The sequence below is a fragment of the Amphiura filiformis genome, chromosome 16 (assembly GCF_039555335.1).
Source record: "Amphiura filiformis chromosome 16, Afil_fr2py, whole genome shotgun sequence".
Taxonomy (NCBI): Eukaryota; Metazoa; Echinodermata; class Ophiuroidea; order Amphilepidida; family Amphiuridae; genus Amphiura; species Amphiura filiformis.
This window is the reverse complement of record NC_092643.1, coordinates 47,713,790-47,740,800: the sequence shown is the minus strand read 5'-3', so window position 1 is coordinate 47,740,800 and position 27,011 is coordinate 47,713,790. Positions and strand designations below refer to the sequence as shown.

At 36.7% G+C, this 27,011-nt stretch overlaps 1 protein-coding gene across 1 annotated transcript in view; it reads left to right on the top strand.

Moving 5' to 3' along the window:
- LOC140136111 (A disintegrin and metalloproteinase with thrombospondin motifs 18-like) overlaps positions 1 to 27,011 on the top strand; it is a 214,319-nt gene that overhangs the window by 111,473 nt on the left and 75,835 nt on the right. Inside the window, 3 exon segments of the mRNA XM_072157817.1 lie at positions 17,568 to 17,729; positions 17,732 to 17,793; positions 24,777 to 24,860. Coding sequence (XP_072013918.1) covers positions 17,568 to 17,729; positions 17,732 to 17,793; positions 24,777 to 24,860 — 308 coding nt within the window.

Below are 27,011 nucleotides of genomic sequence, written 5' to 3'. Positions count from 1 at the left end.
TTCCCCAATTGCATAATATCTAATAAATCCATTCATACCAATAGGCTACATTAATTTTTATTTCGCTCAGAATTTGTATGTAGGGAAATAAGTTGTTTACTTTTTACTTCGTTGTTTGTTTATTTACCCTGACGTAATTGTGAATATTCATGAGCTAGGTACATCAAAAGACCAATCGCAATCGGTTATTGACATGACGTATGGGTCAAAGTTGACCTCTGCCGACCTGATAAACATGTCTCCTCGTGTATTCTCAAACATGGATTATTTTTACTTCGACAGTTGAGAGATGTTTTAAATATTTCTAGCAAATTGAATACTTGTTTTAAGTAGAAAAACTTCTGAAAATATTGCGTTTTTTCTGGACCACGACCCAATATGTGGAAAATAACGAAATTTCTTGACCGAAATTTGCGGCGAATAATCATTTTAAAGTTTTTTTCGAGCCTTTAGTTCGATCTTCCAAAATATGTATTAGGTCATACTTTTACAATCAATCATTTATTTGGAGTATATATAAGTAATATTTTGCATCAAAACAAATTATTTTTTGATATTTGAGAGGGAAAATGTACGCTCCATTTTTGTTGTCTCGACCACGCAATAGCGACTCGCTATGCACACAGCACAGCAGGCAGTCGTTTTCAGCGGGCAACGGGCAAACGTTGTCAGTGGGCAACGGACGAGCGTTGACAAAAATAAGCCCTCTATACTTGAAAAGCTAGCAACGGTCTGTCGTTGCTAGAAATGATGCCATCTATTGACTGCAACGGTCTGGCGTTGCTAAAAATATTGCCCTCAGTTGATCAACGGCTTGCCGTTGTGCTACAGACTGTCTACCTTAGATGGCTATAGAACTTTTAATAGCTCTGGTCTTTGTTTGCTTTTGCTAAATCCTTTTCAAGTGGTGGGTTATTTGTATAGGTATGCATAACCAACAATTAACAATGAGAGAACACTTCTTAAACCTCGTTGACTTGGGGATGATTTGAAATGACCGCCAATTATGACTGTTTGATATTTATTGCCGGCAATGTTGAAAAAGAGACACACATAGAAACGAAAAAAGCTATAATTTTGTTGAAGGCGCAAAGTTTAACTAACCATAACTCCGCTTCTGGATATCGTTTGAAGTCAAATGATATACCATTTTAAGTTTATGATGTTTATTTTTAAACACGAAATAAAACAAAATTGACCGGCGGAGGAATTTACGGCTCATTCGCCGTGGACGGTCACATATATAGCCATATTAATGATGCTCTTCTGGAGTTCAGTATTTACTGGATCACATTCAAAGCCAAATAACACAACTTTATTCAGGTTTTATTCTGATTTGAAAGTACAGCATTTAAACAAAATCTTTCTTTAAGAAAATAGGCAAGCAAACAAAAAAAATCATGCATTATCACTTTAAAAGGCATTTTGCTTGAATAAGGCAACTTGACCCCCTTCATGCGGGTGTCGGCTGCAAACGGCAAGTTTCAAATTTTCAATGAAAATTCAGAATTGTCAGAATTGTACATTTACATAACCATATTTGGAATCGGCATGAAAAATGCATTAAAATGAGTACAAACAAGCCTAGTATTGGTTCAGTGGTTCTTGAGATAGTTATTGATATTTTGAGAAAATATCTCACACTTTTTATATTGAAGCCTATGGCTAGCACAGAGAGCATTAAAGGGGGTAGATGTGGACTGTTGGTTAACTCATCCTTTACATAGCTAGTTAGTTGAAGGCTATGACATATTGCTATCAAAGGTAGAATTTTGACAGTTTTGACCCTTGTGGTCAGGTGCCATCTTGAGACTTTTACCAATTTTGACAGATAGTGTCCGACTAGTTCTGGTTCAGAATTTGACATGACAGCCTTATCCTTTGCTAAATTTAGAAGTCTATGATGAACTTTTTGGATTCAAAAATTAAATGTTTCCCTGGGTAAATATGTGTCATTTGCAATTCATGAACAAGTGTTCTCCTGAAATTAACTTATCATGCAGTTTTAGTCATGGATTTTATTTTTTATGCCTCCACCAGAGGTATTAAGTTTCCTGGTTTTACGTCCATTATTCTGTCCGTCTGTCCGAGGTTGCAAGTGCAATTTCTTGAACTGGTAAGGTGTTTATAAGTGATGTGATTTGGTGGAGGGGTGGTAATTTACAGTCTTCAAATTCCAGTAGGTTTTCATCACAAAATATGCTAATTTGGTAGCTCATTTGCATACATTTCCTTCTGTTCAATTTCCCATTTAATCATATTTTACTCAATTCTGTATAATTGTTGACATTGTTAAAATCAAAATCTGTATTGTGTGTTATATCAGGGAAGTGCCTGTTATACCAAAGCACCCTGCACGCATGCATAGCTGCATCCATAGGCATCATCTAAAAACCAAGCTGGAAATTCTCAGAATAGAGCTCCATCTGAATGAGCACATTTGTTTACAATTAGTCGGGGTCTTCCCCCTTCCCCCTTAAGGGTTGTTAACTAATCACGACAGACTTTTGTTTCCTATCCTTCGGAACTTTAATGCCTCACAGGTATGTGAGAGAAAATTCTCTATCCTTTAGCAATGTTGTTGTTGTTGGATAGGACATCTTAACATTTGCCTGAGATTCCTCATTGCATAGTGAAGCCAGTTCAGATGTCGGTCACTCGCATCGAGGGCATTATTTGAGACCATTACACCGAAACAAAAATATGCCTGTAGTTGGAAACACATGGCAGATGCTATGTACTTACACAGGGATTGGGCAAACAGACATAGAATACAAACGCACATACGCACACAAAAATAGATTATATTTTTGGAATTACAGCAAGCTTTGCATGGCCTGAAGAATGTACTTTTTCTCCAAATTAAGACCAGAGTAGCTGGAGGATTATTGCCCTTTTGAAAGTATCATTAGAATGCATTCATTAGCATTCCATTACAATGCATTCATTTGCCTTCAGTCTTGGAATTCATTTTGGTGGTATTCCTTCATACAACATTTGATGCCTGAGCTAAAATTTGATTGGCTTATAATAGGCGAAAAGTATTTGTTTTTTTACTGCACACGCCAATAAAGTCCCAACTCACGTTCGCGTAAATAAGCTTATTTTCTTGCCTTATATGAGCCTATATGAACCGAACAAACTTTACTGCTTTACTACCATAGTTCCGATCAACCTGCAACACAAGAAGTCTTACAAAAATAACTCAGAATTGCAAAAGATCTAGCAGTTAGGTGCCCTACTCCCAAGTTTCCAAATTTGACATTTAAAGGAAATAATAAGCCAACTCATTTTCCTTGGGGTGAGTTAAGTTGCATTCTTACATCATCATAGGCATGTGAAGTCATTTGGGGCTCTTAGATAAGGAATTATTTTACATTCAGGAATTAGATATGTATCATATCTTGTGGAAATGTATTTATCAAGAGGTCAGGACTAGCCCCTGTATTAGATCATACACTTGTGTGCATGAACTGAATACAAGGAAAGTTTTATTACAAGTTAAGATGAATAAAAAAAATAGAATTCCATATATTTACTGAACCCAGTTCTTTCACCATTTTTGACAAACTTCTGTTAAAAATAATTTATATGTTCCAAGTATCATGCATGGGGAGCAGCTGGCTCTTCCCCCCCCCTTGGTTACGCCACTGTCTGGTTGGAGGAGAACACTCAGAGGGTCCAAAAAGCAGCTGATTTGACTTTATTTTGGCTCCCCCTACTGGTTAGATCTAAAAAAAAAAATTATTTGATTGGCGTAACCCGACCGACCCTAAAAATAGAATAGAATTTTTTTCTTACATTTTTACAAATGTAAAAAAATTGAAATTTATAAAAAAAATGTTTAAAAAGTTCCAATTTACAGCTTAAAATGTGTGGAAAAAAAATTGCCAACCGACCTACCGGTTTTTTTTATGTTACGCCAATCAAACAATTTTTTTAGGCCTTATGCCCCTGTAGTTTACCTTGGTTTGCAAAGTGAAGATGCAAACCATAGTGGTGAAACCAAGTGAGATCAATTTCAAGTTCTTGTTCAAAGGCAGACACTCACATGATATCTGTCTGCTATCATATCATATCTGTCAAGTTTTTTTCTCAAATGCTGCGGGATAAAGTTTCAAGTTTCGCTCGTCTGTTTCCGATCTCATAATCCTACTACTTAGATAAACGAGGGCGCAGGTCTGATGTGGGTTGGCCCAAAGGCGTGCCTTTAGTTGAGGAGGACTGGAGTGAGACAAGATTGAAGATATCAGGTTAACAGGGTTTTGTAGGAAAGCTTGTGGGATTTCTACCCCATTGTGGTTCTGAACTTGCCATTAACCTTCATGTGAAAGGAGATTGACCCACCAAGTCATTGGTGACATACTCATTGGTGTAGCCAGGACTTTTTCAGAGGAAGGGGCAATGGCGGGCAACTGGGAGCAAGGTAGCTTTCAAGGGGGACAAATTTAACGAAAATGGCTAAAAAGTACAAAATAGGCTTAACAATCTTAAATATTGGTGTAGCAAGCAGGACAGGGGGTCAAGAGAGGGAAATCCTTCTCACGGGGGAAGCTTCCCCCCCCCCTTGGCTTCACCACTGGACATCTCACTTAAAGCCATATTATAAAATTTCTGTAAAAATAGATTAATATTTATTTTTTACTGTCAGATATGTCCCCTTTTAATTTTGACCCGAACAAGTGAGGTAAAGCATAGAAAATTGGAAATTTACTACCGTAGCGCCCATGCATGTTACTCCCGCGGTTGTAATACGATATGATCCTCGGGGTGTGTGTGTATGTGTATCCCGCACGCCGTGTACGTACTGTGCATACGTGTGCGACTAATATTTCCATCGTTATAATATTGACTAAAGTACATTACAATCGTGTAAAAACCAGAATTTAAAAAAAATTTAGGGCGTTCTCCTCAGCAAATGTTATAATATGGCTTTAAAGTTAGGGTGGGCCAAGCAATTTTTGGCAAGCCGAAAGGGGGGTGGGTCAAGCAATTTTTGGCAGGTCTAACGAGAGGGGCAATTATAATTTAAGGAGCACTGCTTCACTATTACACATAAGCGTAGAGAATTATGGTTTGAAAATTGTTCAAATGTGCAAAATCTTCTTTGTAAATGTGAGTGGGCAAGGAATTTTGGTACATCAAGAGGGGCAGGACAAGATTTATTTTTTTGCACACTGAGAAAGGTAGGGCAAGCACTTGTGGTGCACATTTGCAAATCCTTTCTCTGTGTGCATAGTAATTATTGCACAGCCCCTTATGTAGTAAATAATAAAATTGTGGTCCAATCTTTTCAACATTTCATCTTTCAGGAAAGAGGGCACTGTTGAAGGTATACAATCAAAATGGATTTTATCAGCCTGTCATTCACATGTACCATATTATAACAAAGCACTTGATGATTTTTTTGTTGTTGAAATTTCGACTCCCTGTAAAAATAAAGAAACAGACAAATTTGTGAAATAAAGGTAATACAACATTATTTATTTGTTATTTTAACTCAGTTTCTCAAAGTCTATTTTTCCTGACATCTGATTTTATCTTGATTGCATTACATTTGTTTCAACAAACTATTCACAGATTGATTTATGCAAAAAAATACTTGGAAACAGAGCTTCTTGTGGCAGAATCAGAGATAAAATAATGTGCATTGTAATGTAACAAAATGTGGACCTTGAGGTCTGATTTCTCAAAGCTTGGCTGGTGGACAGGCTTCGTAAGGCAGCAGGATAGCCCTACCAATGTAAATCCATTTTATTGGTTTATATTTCTAGTGATGTACGATGTGAAATTATAAGCACTGGTAAAGAGGACTAATTGAGCAGAGCTTATAAGCCTGATGGCTTTGAAAGCCTGACCACTAGCCATGCTTTGAGAAACCGGCCCTTAAGGTTTAGTGACTAGACAAGGTGCGGCTCCTTGTTATTTTTGGCCTACATTTGTTTTAACATGAAAAGTTTCCCAGCTGGTATTATGTGATGAACAAGTAGAAAACAGGAACAAAGTGGTATACAGGGTGTCTCTGAATGAATTGTATACAGGGTGTCCCAGAATGAACTGTACCAATGGAAGCTTTAATTTGGGATATTTGAAAGCCCAAACCAAACAGAACTAAATACTGTATTGCCTGGGGCATTGCATTTTTTCAATAATTTGTTCGAAATGTGAATTTTCAACGAAAAAATAGTGAAATACAACTTCAGGAACTAGCAAAATATGGCTTCTGGTTTGACAATTGGAAACCACATATTATCATAAAATGCTACAAAATTAGATTTGTAAGTACATTTTTATGCAAGAATGCGATTTATTTAGTTAAATATATGAAAATTCGACTGTAATGTGGTGATGATGGTTTGGATGGAAATATAAGTTTTGACATAATGCTTATAATGGCAGCATTTATTAGAGGGGAGAATTTAATACAAATAATACGGTAGTTGATATTATAAGGACTGCTCCATTCTTGAATTATTTGACAATCACACCTCATTTTTGAGTCAAATGAGTTAAACAATTTTAGTTTCCGGACACCCTGTATAACACATATTGAGGTGTCTGTATATAACACCATTTAACACCAGTTTCTGCAGATGAGATGCAATTTCAGAGATGTGATCCGTAACATGTTCAAAATCTCTGGTAGACATGTTTTGATATGTTAGACGGCCTACATCAAATATATTCCCCTCCCTCAGAGGCAAGTGGGATTTGTAGGCCTGGTTTTGTGCCAAATGCTTCAGTACACCTTAACAAAATCATATTGAATAAATGGTGCGGACGTGATCACACCATCTTAACAACATATTGTGACACGCCTTAAATTGAAAATCTGTATAAAGATGTGGATCCATATGGTATGCACATCTGTATAACTTACTAGGGTGGGTGGGTAAACACAGCTACACAGAACCATTCTAGGTTGTAAAATGTGGGGCGGCCTTCAAAATGAGGGGCACTTCTTCATATTTAGGGCTCAGTGCAACAAAGACTTATCTCCATTCGCCAGCGAAGTGCTACGTGTAATCCGATTATCACTATGTCAACAGGATCGGGCTTTTGAGTTCTGCACCACAATCAATATGATCGCAACACAAAGCTTATGGCATGTACTACCCATTCCAAAAGGTGCATGATCCAGTTACCAGGGAGTTATGTAACCACTTCGCTGGCAAATTACATGTAGCTCACCTGGGTAATGTTATTCATAAGCATGATTGCATTTATACATAACAGTACCCAAGAGAGCTATGGACATGAGTCTTTGTTGCACTGAGCCTTCCATGGCACTCACATATATTCAATATTATCATGACCATCATCTTGTCCTGTTTCATAAATGGATAGACCACATCCTCTGAAAACCATCCTACACTCTACATTCAGCTATAGGCTTATTTTGAGGATGCAATTTCACAAGTTCAATTTCAATCTAATGTGCAGATGTACATGTACTCCAGTGATGCGGGATTCAGCTTCTCAAAGAGCACCATCACCATGATGTATCGATGCCACTGGCATTGCCTACTGCAATGTGTTATGGGATATGCATCATTGGTTGACATACCTCTACCTGTTAAAATACAGACATAAGGCATACTCCTTCCAAGTGAAAAACACTATAATATAAAGTAAATATACAGCAGATATTACACATTGTGAGATAAATATAGCTTTGATTCTGTCTGCTTCAAAGAAAAATGCAGTACGTGCAAGTGGCTACCAAAGCAGCATTTCATGGGAGAAGAGGGGTCATGACATTCAGAGGGGGCAAAAACTGGTCACCAGAGAATATTTTTCTGAAGGGCAGTTTACCTTCATCTGATAACACCCTTGGGGAGTGGAGCAACAATGTTTACCAATATGAATTTTTTTTTAACATTGTGATGAAAACAAAACTAGATCATAAAAGATTAGTATCTCTGGTTTCATAGCTCAAATTTAGTAAGCTTAAAAAATCCTTCATTAGCATGATTAGTACATTATACAGGTATCCCAAAATAGACTATACCTAAGCATCTTGGCATGACAACAGGACTGTCGGAAGAAGCCCGGGGAAGAAGCCCCAGGGTTTGTAGTGAGAAAATAGTTGCGTTAACTTTGAACCTGTTGTCAGGTGGACAATAGTTTAGTATCTGGAAGTGCATCGGCAGGTGAGCTGCTGAGTAAAAAGATAGTTTCCAATATAGCAAGCTTATAAATAGCTTCTGCGATTCCTCCATTGACTAAACATGATAATATGTTTATATGTAATTCAGAGATGCTTCATTTGAAATTTTGAGGCATATTTATGAAAAATTAAGCTGTAGTAAAAAAAACCTGTTCTACAGCCCAACAGGGAATATTGCAGAAACCACTTTACTATTGGTCCTGAAATGAAACGCAACCAACATTTTTAAGGATTCTTGGCCAAGGAAGATATCTTGCACATCCCACAATGCATTTCTTCCATTTCAATATTCTGTACTGATTTACTATCCAGTGCAACATGGGTCAATAGTGACAAAAAGTAAGCCTACCTCAATGAACAGAGCACATCCAGATCTTGCAAATTATGTTTATTTCTTGACTATCGACCCATATTTAGCCAGTCTACTCACAACATGAAAACTGCTAGGAAGTAATGGGAGTGTCATTTGACATCATGAGGTGATGCATCATGCTGCAAAGGACTCTGGGAAGGGTATGATCTCTTCTCTGGTCCCATCTCTGGTAGGCTATAACATTATCTGTTAACAGGCTTAATATTTCTACCCTCAATAGAGAAAACACCGACAACAAACCAGTTTTTTTGTGTGAATCATTTAGTAAATCCAAAAGAATGTTGAATGAAAGGACTTGTTTACTGTTTATATGGAGTATGTACTTAGAAATGAAATTATTAGTCACATATGAGTGATTACAGATAAAAACATCATAATTCTTGTTAATATGGGCATAATATGGTATGGTCACAGTCATTCAAGCATGCATTTTGATTTACCAAAACGTTTTGATTATAAATCAAAGTGAATGGTCTCATTCGGTTGTTGCACGCAACATATTTATCGGCTTTGGTTATTTGCAACTATGTTGCAAAACATGAGGAATGCTATTCACTAAGGGTACACACTTAAAACTACGGGGTCAAAAAATGACCCAAACGGGGTCATTTTTGACCCCAGCATAGTTATCAACTAAACACCATACCACTAACGGGGTCATTTTGACCCCATTGGTCGAGGTCATTGCAATGACTACGTATTTGGGTCAAATAGTAACCCCATTGGGGTCAAAATATTACCACATTTCGGGTTAAATGAAATGACCCTTCAAAAGGGTTGCCTTATTGGGTTACTTAATGACCTCATTTCGGGTCAAATGAAATGACCCATTTGAAAGGGTTGTTTTATAGGGTTACTCAATAACCACATTTAGGGGGAGTTTGGATTTTTTAGTAGGCCTATGGTCATGCTGGTCCCACCAGGACATAAGTGTGTTTCTGCACAGAGAAAGCATTACATAAACAGCAAACTGCAAAATGCATCTGTGTATCACACTCACACGCAGTCAGTCATCGCCTATGACAGTTCACGTATTATAAGCTTACATGATATAAGCTTATAACAACTGCAGCCAAGACACCGGCCACGACAGCATGAAATTGGAATGAATCTGTGTGCATAGACAAGGGTCTATCCTTGCAGTCTCACTTTTCAACTAACTTTTCATATTCCATCATGCAGACAAGCACACACGACAATCCGCTGAGCTGCACAATCAGAACAAATATGGCGCTGATGTGACCACGTGGGAAGCCGATGCGCACCATGTGTGCAAATAGTTCAAATGCAAGTCATTATAAAGTTTGTTTTTTTTTTTTTTTTTTTTTTTTTTGTCTTTCAATGTTTATTAGATTTTTATTATGAGAAAAACAATTATCAACAAATTACAATAATCACAAAAAAAAAATAAAATAAAATAAAAAAACAAAAAAAAAACAACAGCAGACAACAAATTTTAACATGAAAGTACATTTATGTACATCCACATCAAAAGGACGCACCCGTCGGCCGCCACATGCGCCCCACTCCACACAACAACCGGTAACAAATACCAGAGTCATCCCAAGCGGGGGTCACCCCACATCATCCCCAAGTCGCATGGCTTATTAATACAGAGAACATTCCATAACAATGTCAAGTCATTATAAAGTTGACAAATTGGGTAACTTCGGTCAAAAAATTAGTTTTATTTATTAATCAACAAACATTAATTGCAGCTCATGTTTAAACTCATTTATGAATTTGAGATTTTCAAAGCGGAAGATTGAAACTGATATCAATGCGCGACGGTATCGGCAAAATGACCACTAAGTTTTTGACCACGTTCGTCGTGGCTAAAATGACCTTGTGAATGTGGTCAAATTAAAACAGTACAACCCCCTTGAAGGGTCAAAACAACCCCAAACGTGGTCAATTCAAAATGACCACGGAAAATATAACCCCGTAGTTTTTAGTGTGTAAGTGCCCCTTCAAGACCCTGTCTTTCAAGCTCTTCATTCAGGAGAGTCTGGAGACTCCCATCAAGCATTTTCTCCATTCTGGTGTCACCCCCCCCCACCATTGAATTTTCTACCTGATGACCCGTTTTAAAAATGTTATATCTAATGAACCCTTTTTCAGTTTGTATACCAGTGACCCCTAAAACAACCATTTTATTCAGACCCCTACTTCCAGATGGCAGTAGGCACATACCTGTCACTTCTACAGTGGAATGTCCCCCTCCCCCGGGCACGTACATTCAAGCTGGCACAGGCCCATATGCAGGATTTGTTTTTTGGAGGGGCAGGGCTTAAAAAATTATCTTTTTCTAATGAAAAGTGCGCTTGCACAGATTTTTTGTGTGTAAAAAGTGGATCTAAATGTCTTAGCACCAAAAACTGGACCTTTTGTTAATTTTTCTCCTACCTTTGGACCTTTTAATTGGAAAAATAACAGAAAGTGGGCCCCTGCATCCTGCACGCATACGGGCCTGAGCTGGCATGTGATATTGGCATTTGCCAGGGGTACTTCATTTTAATTCAAATACTTACCAGAACTTTTCAGATAAAATTGAACCCTTTACACCCTGTATACACATTCTGGTTATCAAGGAATGCCACTCATGATTTGAGATCTTTCAACCAGTTTGTTACTTACAATCAATCATATTAAAGAATATTTCAAATAACATGATATCAAAATAGTTTGATTTAGGAATGGTATCAAATCACTTCTGGGTAATTAAATGCAAATGATGAAGTATTGTTATTCAACTATTTGACACATTAGTTTCCATCAAAGCAACTTTTATTTACTCAAGTAGTAAACTGTTGTTGTTGATGGATGCAAGTTCTGGAATCATATGCTGGAATCGGGGGTTCTTGAAAAAATTTACGGGATGTGCCACGCAGACTTTCGGATGCTGACTTTCTTTATACCTACTTTTTGCTGGTTTTGCCACCCATCAGTATACCAATTTTTCACCCAAAAAGCACCCAAATTTGCCCTAATTGGGCGCTTTTAGGGGCACTTTTTCCCAAATGCGCCCAATTGGGCGCATTGGTCTTCACTGAAAACCCACCCATCGATATACCAAAATTACTGAAAAGGTACCCCAAAACCGTGGCACATCCCCGTATACCTTCAACCAGGGAGAACCCCCTCCGGGGCTGGAATATGGCTGACTTCTGTATCATTTGAGGGCTCATGCAAAACATTTTACCCCTCCCTCTCTCCTGGGTTTGCCATTGTTTATAGCAAGTAGGGGTTATTATAGTATGGGGAAAACATGATTTGGGAAGGAGCATTTATAAATTGCTGGTTCATGAGGATGTAAAGGGAGCCTGGGTCCCGACTGAGGGGAGCAAGGCAGGAGGGGGACAAACCTTTGCCCCTAGCTATGCCACTGACGCAAGGCACCCCTCCCACCCACCCTCTTGGCCATTCTAAATATAGATGATCACTAAACAATTTTCAACCATGCTACATGTAGCTTATATGCAAGAAGCTAAAATTTAAACAAAAAATGAAGAGTGACCCGCAAAGTTCTTCAACTTCAGTGTACAAAAGGGACATATTTTGGTATAAATGGCATCATTTCATCAAATTTTAACTAATTGGTGAGTAATCGAAATGTTTGCAAGTCTAAAATGCCAAAGTAAATTGGCAATTTGGCATCAATATAGTTTCAAAGCTATTAGTGAAAGAACAACCTTTACAAAAAAATAATTAGTCCAAAAAAATGGAATTTTGCCCATATGTGCAAAGAAAGGCTTGATTACCACAAAATAGAGGGTGTGTGGATTCTACCTGGAACAGCCCAATTATGGTTCCTGTTGCACTGATAATGACTATTGTGAAGAAATCTGAAAGAAGAATGTATCCTTGATGTGACTTTCTGATGTTATCATTAGTTTTGGCCTAAATACATCCTAGACCTTGATTTTGTCTCTTGATATCCTACCCTACATTAATCCTATTTTGATTTTGAGTTAAGTGTTCTTTCCCCAAGTACTAGTATATTTTCTTTTCACACAATGTAAACCTTGGTTTTCACACCCATAAAACAACAATCCTTGATTATAGAATATAGATAAACTATTCCATTTGAATCTTTAAAACCCTGACCCTCACTTAATGCACTTACAACATTGTATGACCCTAACCTTAACCATAACACTTTACATAAATCTTACTCCAATTAATCCAAAAACAAAAAACGGCTAATCTCAAATTAAAACATCATATTTATTTAGGAATTGTCTTTGTTTTTTACAACTTACGTGGAAAATATTTCTTCGAAAATAATATTGCCCTTGATCTTAAATTCCTATATTATCATGTGATCTCTCATTTGGGCTTGGATAGCGATGTTTTCACATATTTTTTGTGGGACCTGAGAGCACATCAGACATATCAAATTGCCATTTGAATGCAAGCACAGATCCTGGAACTGTGATGCAAGGAAGGTCCTTCTGATATCAAATCATTTTGAAATTCGCGATATAATACACATTTTATGGCAAATGATTAAAAACTGTACATATCGCTGTTTGTTTTATGTCTTAATTTAAATGTACCAGCTGCGTGAAGTTCCACTACATAACAAATTATATAATCGGCGAGCTATTAATACAGGCATTGTCGGCACTGGAATGAAATAGCAATTATCTTTGTTTTACCTCATGTTTGGCTTGAAATTAAAAGGGGACAATGTGATCATTTAACCTAAATAGGAATCTATTCTGTATGCAAATCACATATTATTGCTGTAAGAGACAGAGAGGTCATTATGGAAGAGCAGATGAACACAATTAAATAATTTTCATCATACAGGTGTTCATCATCTATGGGCTTTAATTATTGTTTCACTATTTGGTAACAACCTTGGACAAAAAGTAGAGAACTTCAATTGAATTATATTCACATGTGAAATAATATAAATATGAGTGATTTGTCATTGGTTTCAGCTAATAATCAATGACAATTACATTATTTTTATGAAAGTAATAAATTGATCAATAGATCAATGGGATAGAGAACAGATCAGGGACTTCCAAGATTAATTGTTTTGACCTCGTTAGTATTTTTTAAAACATTCACACAATTTAATGGGTTTTTTATTGACATATTATGAACGAAACATTTTTGACATTTGCAAAAGTTTAAAAAATGTTGCCAGAAAAAGGTTTCAATGTCGGGTTATATAACAGGTATAAAATGTTTTCATTAACATTCAAAAACATGTGGAAACTAACTACAAAGTATTCTAACTTAATGTTATTTAAATGATGACAAAATATTTGGCAAAAATGTTATCAAAAAATATTTTGCAAAAACATTTGAACAACATTTTAAAAATATTTTTCAAGTATGTTTTCAAACAAAATGTTTTGAAACATATTCATGACCTTTATAAAACCCGACATTTAATGTTATTAAGATGTTTTGACCAAAACCCATTATAACATGTTTGAAATGTTTTAAAAATATTTTGTATTTGCTGGGTACATTTATATGATAAATATAGGCTACATAATCCTATAGACACATAACTACACATCCAGCATTAAAACAAAATATGCTGCAAAGTTGAATGAAAACGATACCAATGACCATTTTCACTATGATTAAGGGGTGGCCATTCCTTAGCCATTATTTAGCCAATTTTGCTGCAAGCTTGATTAGCCGTTCATACTACCTTAAGCCTATAGTTTTGTGACAAGCAGAATTTTGCACAATATGGACTAACTGTGCTACACTAATATTGTTCATTTGCCTCCTCCCATGCAGCAACATACAAATTCAATTCAAATGTTACATCACACAAATGTATAAACATACATATATACATTATGCATGTAAATGGTTTACAATGTTAATTTCATGTTTGGTCTTATTCTAACATTTTAAAGTAGTTTATATATAGCATGATATGCCTTGTACATTAACTTGTCAAATAAAAACTAAAAGAGAGCTTAGAAGATCAAATATACTTTACAAAAATAAACCAACTAAAATGTTTTAAAGGTAAATTGACTTTGCTAACTTCAACCAGTAAATACAATTGTTACAATCAAAAGAATTGTTATGTCCTCAAAATCGTTCTATTGTATGGAAGAAAAAAGGGCATTATTGGGATATGCTTTCCCCAGGTTAAAAACTACCATTATGTCGGCACATTTGATGTAGCCTATAGTGTGGATATCAAATACATTGGACTTGTTGGAGAGTGTTTACCAAATTAAAAAGCCAGACATACAGAAAATATCAAATTGTTTGTCCTGCACACAATAATCTAGTAATAGTATGGACAGTGGCATTAAGCCAGGATTTTTTCAAAAGTGGTTATGCCACTGGAAATATAGGAAAGGACAGCTGAAATGTAATTTCTTACTATAAAGTACCAGATATTTGTCCATTTGTGAGCTTTTTGGCTCCACAACATCTGATGTGCGCAAAGTGTGGCTTCGTAATCTGGTCTCTAACAAGTCTTATTGTATAAATAAAAGTTAATCTCTATGCCAGTATATCCCTTTTAAAGGAATTTTTATTTTCATACGACTTTTGTTCTAAATCCCTTCTCTACTAATCTGCTCATCAGACCTTATAAAAAAAATATTAAAAAAATAATGCCCCAGACCACCCCTTAACTAAAATGAAAGTTATACTGTACGTGCAGAAAGTAAGTCCGATTGTTTAAACTTTGCATTGGTGGTGCCACAGGAGGAATGGGGGGAGGGGGCAATTTTCTCCCACCCAAAAAACATGTATATAGGTTTTGCCAGATTGTAAAAAATCACACTTTTTGAGCACAAACATATTAATGTTGGTTGGGTGAAAATAGCGTCACTATACAGACTCATGAAATGAGGTGGCATTTTGAATCCGGATTACATGCCATTGTATACATAAATCTTAATCCAGTGCAGTGAAATTAAGTGAACGGGACAAATCACACAGACCAGAGGGCATGACAGCAATCTGTGCAGTTAGGTTAGAACGTGTCAAAGTGAATTAAAGCAAAAGTAGAGTGGATTTAAACTTGAATGATTTGAAAGAAGCTATATAAGAGGTATGAATGTATGTACAATCATGATAATATAATTTTGTTGCTTCTTGTCCCCATCCCCATCATTAGCTGCAGTTATTTATTATGATAACTTTCAAAAAAAGAAAAGCGCAGTGATTTATAGTGCGCTATGCTATTGATCCACAAGCCTCAGCACACTTTACAGGTCCTGTAAAGTGTGCTGAGGTCCTGTAATCCTTAGGACCTGCTCAACTTCGTAACAATCTTATGTTACTCTTCACCTAATAATAGGAAAACACCCTAAAACCTTTAAAAAAACAGAGTTTTTTGTTAGCATCACCTTGAAATTAAAAAAATTCCTTTAAAAAAAGAATGGGGCACCCAACAGGAGCTTTGATGTGATGTGCTGAAATAGCTTGAAATGTACCTGTTTGGATATCATTTACTTTATAAATAAATAAAAATAAATTTAAAATATAAATGTTTTTGATATTTTCAGTGAACTAGATTAAAGCAATTCAACAGGGAAATATGTTGCATGAACGTGCGTCCATATATGACTCTTATCTGATTCAACTTAACTTCTGAGTCACTTTAAAAAGCCACTGAGGGCATTTTAGATGAGTGAAACCAGTTCAATTTCAAGACACTTAAGTAGCCAGTAGGGTAAATACAGCCACCAGGGTAAATAAATCAACATTTTAACACCTGCTAAGCCGACAGTTTCTGTTTCTTGTCCCCCTGTCTGATAGCTAATACGAATAAACACTTCCCTACCCCCAATTTACCCCTTTAGCCTACAATCCCCCTTGCTCCATTTCCTTAAGTAAATTTCTAACTCGTTTTCAGTACTTCTTCTCACCAGACAGACCATTTATACAGTGGAAAACAAAATTTCATTTCTTGCACTGGAAAAAAGTTTAAAAGTTCAGGTACACAAAAGAGGAACCTATGTTGAACTTGAACAAGATTCAATTTAGGTTTTTAGCCTGCAGTGTGTATCCAAAACGATGGCAACAAAGCTAAGTCAAGGATAAGCCTTGTCCAAACCCACTGGGTTTGCTTATTTATACATATTAACAGTTTGCATTCTTCTGGCTAGAAAGCAGTGGTAGAAATGTATACTTGCAATTTCAGCGGATTCAATTTTCAGTCTGTTTCATTTCTTTGTATATAAATTTGGAAGCATGCCTGGAGCTGATACGAACCTTTTTGAAGGATAGCTTACAGCATGATGGAAATTAAACATTGGATTGAATATCAACAGTTTCTCTTTGAGTGGCTAATTGAATTAAATGCAAATTAATAATAAAACAACAACCTGTTTTTTCTATACCCTGAAGATATGAGCCCTGTGGAAATGTCAAGTTGATTTTGGGTCATTCTTAAAATTGGATGTATCTACCATTAATTTTGTGAGTGCTATCATGGTATAACTTATTTTTAAGGATGGACAATCTTAGTTTATAGGGTCTAGGTTGATAGACCACTTATGTTATCCATATAAGGAGAGAAAATACTGAGTACACCACACACTCACAGAAACAAGAGTGACTTGATGTTGCAGCTTGGCGCTGTACTCACAGCTTCGCTGCTCATCCCCCCTTAACCTTGATTGTGAAAGAATATAATGACATAGGCTCTTAAATATTTTAAATATAGGGGGTATCTAAATGAGGATATTCCGGGAAAATATTATATGAATCCCAAAGGCCTCATCCGGCGTGTGAAGGCACCAAGTTTCATGCCAAGGGGGTGTTGGGTATGGGAGGGGGGAGCTTTTGAAATACCTGAATTTTATATGCAATATCTGTCACTTCCTGGGTGATAATAGACAGCTGACCCCTCCCTCCCTGCCTCAAATGTAATGTTGATAATTCATCGTTTCATCACTGTTCATGCATCAATATTTTATTCCAAAATTAATCTTGGTTTGTTCCCTAATATTTACCTAGTATTTCTGTTTGTTCCCTAATATTTACCTAGTATTTCTATTTTTCTTCTTATTTCAGATCAACCTCATCCCCCAGAGGACCCTGTGTTTTTTATTGATGAATATGACTTAAACAAAGAAAATATAAATATTAATGAAACAGTACTGGCCAGAAATAAGCGCTCCATCTCGGGAAATATACATCGGAATCGCTACATCGAAACCTTAGTAGTCGTAGACAAAAAATGATGAAGAGGCATGGAAAAGCAAGGATAAACACCTATGCATTAACTGTGTTTAACATGGTGAGTAAACACTTTAATGTGTTAGTAAACACATTATTATTTTTGTTTGTCTGAGTTTTTGTTGATTGTTTTGTTTGTGTATTCATTTTATAATTGTGTTTTTGTTTTGTTGTTTCTTCCTTTTTCAAGTAAACAGCTTTAGCTCCCTACAGTAAAAAAAGGTGTAATTTCATTTATGGATTACGAAAAAAAAATCAGGAGAAATGAGACATCTAAAAACAGTACTAAGAGTAATATATTGGACACTGTCGGTAACTAAAATAGCTTAAAATAGTCGAAGCTAGTCCAAATATTATGAATGTAAAGCTGAGAAACTAAGGCTTAGACTGCAATCCACTCAGTGCAAGCAATTAAAGCTGCTTTGATATCAAATTATCTCTTCGGCTTTACTCACCACATGTGCAAGATTGAATTTACCAAAGTGATCCATATGCTCTGTTCCTTGTAAGCAAAGTCAAATCAGACCCATTTAAAACCGAACCCAATGGATTTTCTTAGAAATCTATGAGAACTGGAGCTTAAGACAATCATGAGCGAGACAATTAAGGGAAAGTTGATATTTTCAAGCACTCCATATTCTCCAATTCAACGTCTGTCTTGGATTTCTATGGACTCCAGTTGCTGCTGCAGTTTCTAGTCTAACAGGTAGGGCTACTATCTTTTCCCTTCCCCATTTTATCCCGGCATTTTATACATCACAGATTATTGTAACCATGTATTTTAAAGCCAAGCACAAGATCGTTTATTCACCAATGCAAGTGTCTTCAGTAGTCTTCCCCACCCCACCTCATCCCCCCCTCCCATTTAGAATCTCAAACCTAGCATACAATTGTTTTCATAACCCGAACCTACTTGAGTTGGTTGATGTTGGAGGTATGTGTTGCCTGCCCCCCCACCCACTGAAGGGAAGGTATGGTGACCACCGGTCTCTGCAATGCCCCACTTGGCCACTATGCATCAATGGCATAAAGGACAGGGCCTATCCCCAGATTCTCATTATTATTGTTAGAAGGGGAAGGATAAAAGGGGGACTTACCAGTGAGACCATGCCCATTGTCTTCGGTAATTTCCCAGGTTCATCCTAACTATAAGCTTAACTATGACAGACTAATATTTCACTGCAATCAGCTGATGACTTTCAAAGAAATTACATGCACATAATAAGCCATTTTTTCCACAGCAGCTGAAGAGACTATCCCACCATGCATTGCAGTAGATGAGCTTGCTCCATAGCAAATGTACAAGAAATAAGTAAGACGTGTTTAAATATTGAGAGCTATGGATAGTTTGCAATACTTTAGGGTCATATTTTTTCAAACAAACGTCTAAGCAACCACTGATTTTAAGTGAGTAATTAAAAGTTGAAATGAGGGATTTTGTGTACCTTTTCTGTGGCAAGTGCAGTTCTATTATGGTACCACAAAGCATGATGGTATAGTCCTTTCAGCTGCTCTGAGATTTTCCATTGCCACAGAATGGAGCAGCAAATTTTCTGCAGCTGCAAAGATTTTCTGTTGTCAGAGAAGATTAACAAAATCCCAAACAAAATTTTGTTCTGAAGAGAACATGAAAACATAATCATCTGGCACAGCAGAAAAATGTCTGGTAAACATCAGACTCCTATGCCGGCTTTAAGAACGGGTCTTGCTATCAGCCGGACTTTAATACATCACCACATCAAATGGTCATCATCAAAGGCATAGCTTTGATAACCTTTTAGATTTATAAACCTAGATGAAGACATAATTTCTATACTAACTCATCAGCCATGGATACATCATGGATTGCACCTATGCAAAAGGGTCATGCAAAAGTATCATATTTGAGAGAAGTCGGTCAGGCCAGCCAACATATGTCCGGAAACAAGTAGATCACTACATGTAATATCATTTTCATTTACACATGTAACTTATGAATCGCTTATGCATTAAATATGTTGGGTAAGGATGAATACACATGTATGATGAGATTTATGACAAGTTTATGACATGGTAGGACTTGTTTTATGACATAGTTCTGACATTTTAATGGAGGAAATATAAGCAGGTAATTCATTTCAGGATTATCAGGCAAATGATAGATATGTGTCAAGTCACATATTAGTCTTGTTTGAGTTACACCCGGCATAAACATACGCTAACAGTCCACAAATATTTTCCCTACTCTTACCGCGTGTCCACACCTAGCCCTACACCTTGCACTACGCTGACCAGTTTCACCAAGCATTCACTTCAGCATAAATTTTGGCAACCACTTCTGTTGTTTCCGTGACCTATTTGAATTTGTAACTTTTCAAATCTATGTTTCTTTGTCAATTTCTCAATCATTTTGAGTTGTTTTCATGTTCATATGACATAACACTCTACAGATGATAGTGATTCAATTCCCTAATATCCCCTAATACTTCCTAATGATTACTAGAAAACAACACAGGAAAAGTATGAATTGCGGAGATCCATTGACTCATGTTACTATTAACGTTAACTATGTAGTTAAGGTGCTTTTATCCAGGTACCCTTAAACTAACCATAAGACACACTAACTTTACATCAAAAATAGTGGCCCATCATAAATCAGGATAAACGGTACAAAAAGTCAGTTTGAAGTAGTTGGTATGAAGGTGGGAATACTGAGTGCATAACATTTTAAACACCAATTGATGTGTTAGCTTATAAAGGTAAAGGTGTTCTTGAGATGGGGCTGTCTATTCTATACTTAAACCGTGATTGCACTTTTATCAGATCTGTGGAGCAACAAGATGAATCAGGAAGCGAAGAATATCCAATTGTGAGAGATTTACATCTAATGAAAACATGATGGGAGAATTTGAAGTAATAATATTTGACACTTTCATGTGCAGATCCAGGAGCGTCCAATCTTATTTACCTGATGAGAAGGTGTCTAACCTGTCTCAGTCAGTATACAACCAAATCCAATTATATTGGTACATGATGGGTCCCTGCTTGGAATTCAAATAGTAAACCTGGTTATTTTGCGAATTTTGCTACATATTTGCAACTTCTGGTCATCTGTTTAGGCCTTATTTGTCACTGATGATCCTAGGTATATTTATTTGTTAGTTTATTTTTCTTTCTTCACAAGGCCTGGAATTTGGGGGTTTGAAGATGCACGTCTGAGCAACATGTTAGGTACAACTTTTGTCACAGAAAGTGGACCATTCTGACAATATAAAGAACGGGCTTACAATAATCATCTTATGTTGTCATGGTAGCCATGCATATTAACCATAGACGGAAAATTTCATTTTAGCACCAATTGTAGTAAATAAACAAATCTTTATTTATTTACAATTACAACACAACAGTGGTGACCTATATTATTAAAAACTTGAAGCTTCGCTGATGTTATCAGAGTTGACAAGATAAAACAGCTATATATAATGACTGAACCACATCCCAGAATTCATTGCAAAGGTTCTAACTGAATATGAATTCAGCCTAATGATAATATTCTGTCAAATTACCGATGTTATTTTCAGTAATTCTAAGTTATATTAGCGTAAGGAAGAGGGAAAATTATTGCGTAATAGCAAGACATAACAGTTTGAGTATAGGCTGGCTTTTGTTAATGTGCACACAGTCCCCTCTGATCGCGGTGTGAAAACATGTCAGCGTGAGCACTGAGCAAGTAAACGAGTTGTTACGATGAGCCTGTCTGTGCGAGTCAAAAGTGACACATCAGTGGAGGGAGGATAAGTGTGGTTACATGAGGGGGGGGGTTAAGGGGCTGGTTACTATTGGCTATTGATGCGCTCGTCTTGGTTGGGGTTTTGCCATGGCTCTATTAAACTAGAGCTGAGTGCTTGCCAAAGTTATAGATTTGTCAAAATGTATTGTGGGTCAGCCTGAAAATCAGCCTCTAACAATTGTATTTAGCCTGGAGTGTTGGCTAGCCAGGTGACGATAATGTCTGAGCTTGGAATTGGTGTTAAGTGCTCATCTAGGGATGAGATTAAAACTAGCCACAGTTTTCTGGCCAGATGGTGTGCGGTTTTTAACATCAGAGGATGCGTCGTTGAGGAGCATGATTTGGTTTTCTTGGAAAACGAGATGTTTGTTTCATCTATGATGGTGTAGTATTCAGTAATCATGGTAATGTGAATCGGATGCTGGTGCAGGCTTACTTAGTAACCGCAAATGATAAAAGATTCCTTGGAAAAGTTTTTGTTTGTGAGCTTTGTCGCTGTAAGTTCCTGAACGCTTCTTTTATTTGTTATCCATCAAAAACAGGCACATCTTATCATTGTTTTCACAGTTTTACTGAGCAAAAAGTCCTATCTCTTAAAAGCGGATGTAACTTGAGATATGCTTTATTTTGCAAACAACAAACAATAGTTGCATCTGATTCAATAATGATGAGATGATATCACCGCACTTACATCATAATAACACTATAACAACTTTCATATAGACAACAGCGAGGAATTTGTTTTGACATCTTCCCAAGATGTTTGTTTCCTCTATGATGGTGTAGTATTCAGCAATCATGGTAATGTGAATCGGAAGCTGGTGCAGGCTTACTTAGTAACCACAATTAATAAAAGATTCCCGGGAAAAGATTTTTGTTTGTGAGCTTTGTCGCAAGTTTATGAAAGCTTCTTTTATTTGTTATTCACCAGTACCCATCAAAAACCGTCTTATCATTGTTTTTACAGTTTTAGCAAAAAGCCCTATCTCTTAGATGAACAAAACTTAAGAGATGCATGCCTTTGCAGACAACAAAAAAGCTGACACAAAAATGACTGGTTTGTTTTGACATCTTCCCAAGTTGATTACAACTCATTTTACATATTGGGATCTTGTTTGTTCCTCAAACTTCTGAATCGTAGGTAGGCCTATAGATATCTGCTTTACAGCAAGTTGATATTCTGTGATGATCCCTAACTAAAAATGACACCTTTAATCATCTCCGCTCATCGTTCATGACGACGCTACAAATTACTCAATTTGTTATCTAATTTGGCATCATAGAGCATCTAAAGTCTAAGGGATAGAATTCCTGGCATCACACAGCTCATCAGTTGAGGTGTGTGTAAGTGGCCATAAATGAGCCTGACATTTGCGTTAATTTGAGCCAATCAAATCGGAATCGGAATCATGTATCAATTTCAAGGTTAACAGTAGAATAGATGGTAATAGTGTCCCATTAGGAATGAATAGGTCTAAATGGGTCTAATTGAGGATTGAGCTATTTAATGGGTACATAAGGAGTTGCTTGTTTGGATTTGATTAGCTTATGTTTATCATAACATTGGACTGATCTGGAGAGCGAAAAGACCTGGGGTGTGTTTAACAGTATAGGCTATTTGAAATGCTGTTCGGAAGTTATTGAAATGCCATCAGTACATTCATGGCAGGCATTAAAGTAGCATACCCAGCAAACTCAAAACGTTTAAAAGTCCGGTTATAAAGGGTATCATTTGCAAAGGGTTGCAAACATGCCCAGGTTTTCTCAGATGGCGCAGTAAAGGCAGGGACGGATCCACAAAGGAGAAAATGATCAATCCAGTGCATGCATGCCACCATAAAATTGCCCCAAACTTAGGAAATTAAGCTAAAATCTTGAAAATCATGCCAAATCTTCCCAATTTCTGTCAGTTCTAGCCTCTGCACACCCCTTTAATTGACAACACTGGATCCGCCTCTGAAAAGGAACCTATCCGATAGCAAGGGCAAGCCACACAATTTCTCAATTATAGCCCTTTTAGCTTATATACATAGCTGCATATCATTTATTCCATCTTCAAATCAAGAATGTCCAGGATTTCCTCACCCTCTATGATATGGAAGGAATAAAAGATGTAAGCTTTACATATCACAGGATAACCCTGGGATAGGAAATTGAGTCTTTATATAAAATGTTTGCACATTTTATAGCCTCGTGATAAGCTTATCTACTTATGTGCAAAAATGTTTTAATATTTCATGTTTTGTAAAAACCATACCAATGTTTTGTTTTGTAATGGTTTGTTTTTCCTTGAATCTAATGATATGTATAAGGTATTGTCCTGGGTATTTTGGCAAAATAAATGTGATGAAAAATATAATTAACTACCCAGGAAACATAAAACATTTAACTGAAAACATTTTATTGTCGGTTACATAAAGGGTATAAAATGTTTTAATAATATCCAAATACATTTTTGAAAACATGATACAATAATGTTATTTATTTAAAAGTTGACAAAATATTTTGCAAAATTGATTGTCAAAATGTATTTTACAATAACATTTTGACAACATTTTTGAAATGTTGTCGTGTTTATTCATAATTTATAAGATGTTTAAAAATTGTTCTCATGACCTTTATAATGGGACATTTAAATGTTATTAAAACATTTTGAATAAAAGCAAAACATGTTTATGACACATTTATAATATTTATAACATTTTTAAGAACATGTTTGTGTTTGCTTGGTATATGGCATAGCCAACCAGGATTATCTTGGGTTGATGATTTCAATCTTTTGGAAAACTGGACTATTTAAGGGGGGGGGCAAGATGTTGACTTGAATTATTTCCGTTTTAGCATAACACGGAGGTAGTGTGAAGTCATCATTTAACACTGATACTTATATCCTCACAGTCTCTCCTCATGGTTGATAACTCTACGTATTAGCTGCAGTGATCGCTTTGTGTTAGTGCACTACAACAGAGATTTCTTAGCGCATGGTAAATCTTTTGTGTTAAGCTTCGTATTTGTTAACACGATACTTGTTCAGACGGGACCTAACACTAAGCTACCTCAGAGGTAGCTTAGTATCCTCAGAGGTAGCTTAGTATTAAGCCTAACACAAACTTAAGCCTAACACAAACTTAACACTAAACCCATCTGAACAAGGCTACTTTTTCATCTCATTTTTGGGGTGTGCAGACACAACCCATGTCTTTGAACATGAATCTGAATTAACAAACCATAAGTAATAATGCATTTCCAAAATCCTCTTGTTTTATCCTTTGCAGGTTGCCAGTCTATTTAGGGACACATCACTAGGCAACACAGTGAACATGGTACTGGTGAGTTTGCTGATCCTGGAAGATGATCAGGTAAGCCATATCAATTATCGCAAGAAAATACACTGGGGACCCTGATACTGTAACACAAGATTTGTTTGTGAGGGTGATATTTTCGAGCTTTGTCACAATTATTTTCAGAGCATCAAATTTAAGTCTTCAAAGTGGAGCTGTTTAAAGCTACAAATTCAAGAAACCACAAAATTGCTCAACACAGTTAAAATCACAAAATTTGAATACTGTTAAAATCGGGTGGGGGGGGGGGCACTAAACACAATGCCCATACAGGTGTGTTCACCAGGAAATGCCCACTGTTTCCAGGGGGGACATACCCACCAAAATTGATGATTTTTACATACCATGTTAGAAATAAGGCTCTCCCAAAATATTTCTTGGCAATGGGCCTGGGCCCATTTCACAAAGACTTGCATCAATTTTACGAATGATTGAATAGGGGATTACATGTAGCAAAACAATCGTAAGATCGTAAGCCTATGTGAAACGTTCCAAAATATGCGACTTATTTTGTTAAATAGCATTTTATATCATTTGATTAAATTATGAAATCCTAGGAGGATGTGGGTGAGATCCACAACAGCTTTAAAGATTGGACATTTTGATTGAATTACCCAGGAAGGAAATACAGACAGATTTTCGCTTGTTATAACAGCTTGAAAATTTGAAGCAAAATTAAATTGAGATGATTTCTTGATTTGGATGGGAAAACAGCCAATGATTACATAGATCACTTGTGGAAATGCTTTTTTTTTGGGGGAAGTTTATGGAACAAACCAACCCTCCCACAAGTTTTGTAGATTTCTCCGATCTGGTACATTATAGATGGGTCGCGAAGGTGGTGTGGGCCCAAAAAATCAATCAAAATCATGCAAATTCAGCCCATTTTAGCCAAATTATAATCTCTCCCCGTGACCATCTTGGATCCACCCCTGTATAGGACCTCATAGTTACCTCTATGTTGTTATGTTGTTCTATGTAGGACTGCATGCCATAACAATATTTTCAAGAGGATTGAGTCCACTGTCGCTAATATGAATTGTGAGGTATTGATAACACTGCAGGTGATACATTGAAGAACACTCATTCCTCTTGATTGTGTTGCATATAGTTAAATTAAAGGGAAGTAAATAAAAATAAATAAGGCATGAACAAGATGGTGTCTGAGAGCATGTTTACTTGTATAATGTGATCATCTCAGTGTTGTGTCATGTTAATTGGCATTTAATGATGCATTAACCCTAACAGGACGGTATACTACAAAATACTACTTGATATATGCGCTGTTAGTGCATGCATCCCACGTGGTGTGATGACGCAATCGCCTAAGTGATATATAGGCACGCAGTTTCGCTGGCCAGCGAAGCCCAAGACCCGTGTGGCAAAGTGTCGCCGACCCAGTGCCTGGCATGCAGGGGTCTCGGGTTCGAATCCCACCCAGAGCAAACAACTTCTTTCCTTCTTTTCTCTCTTTATTCCTTCCTTCTTTCCCTTCCCGTCGCCAAAAAGCCCTTAGGCGGTTAGGGTTAATAGATAACAACATACCAGCCATGTAGAACTACAGGTCCAGCTGTTCACTACTGCTCTTACCTTAGAATGTCTTTGAGCTAGAATTGGCTCAATTCGCAGATGAAACGCATCTCAAAAAGTCAGCTTGAAGCACAGAACAGATAAAATTGCGAAAAATTAACTCCGCAAATATAACCTGGTTATGGAATCAAAGTGCCTGTTTAAAATAGGGTTGCAAATTGCAAAGAGATGCACCATTAAAAATTTTTTATACCTTAGCCGACTAGTGAAACAAACAAAAAATCACAGGCCCTCCCCCCAAAAAAAATCCCCACCCAACTTATATGAAGGCCACCTGTGAAAATCTAATGGTGCGCTCCTAACATGCATAAGGTGTTGCACTTGATTCTGGTTTGCCTGCTTGTATTTAAATTCACGCCTGCATTTGAATTTATTATTGCAATTTTTCAGTTTTTGTACTCGGAACACAATCTGAATTTGCTTCATGTATACCCTACAACACCAGCTGGAGTGTGCCTGACTTTCCTTATGGGGTAATTGGCATATTGCTCGAAGACTGTTTAATTCCATTGTGAAATGTGATGGGAAAACTTGGAATCAAGTGCAAAGGGCCTAATGTAACTGTTTAAAAAGAACAGG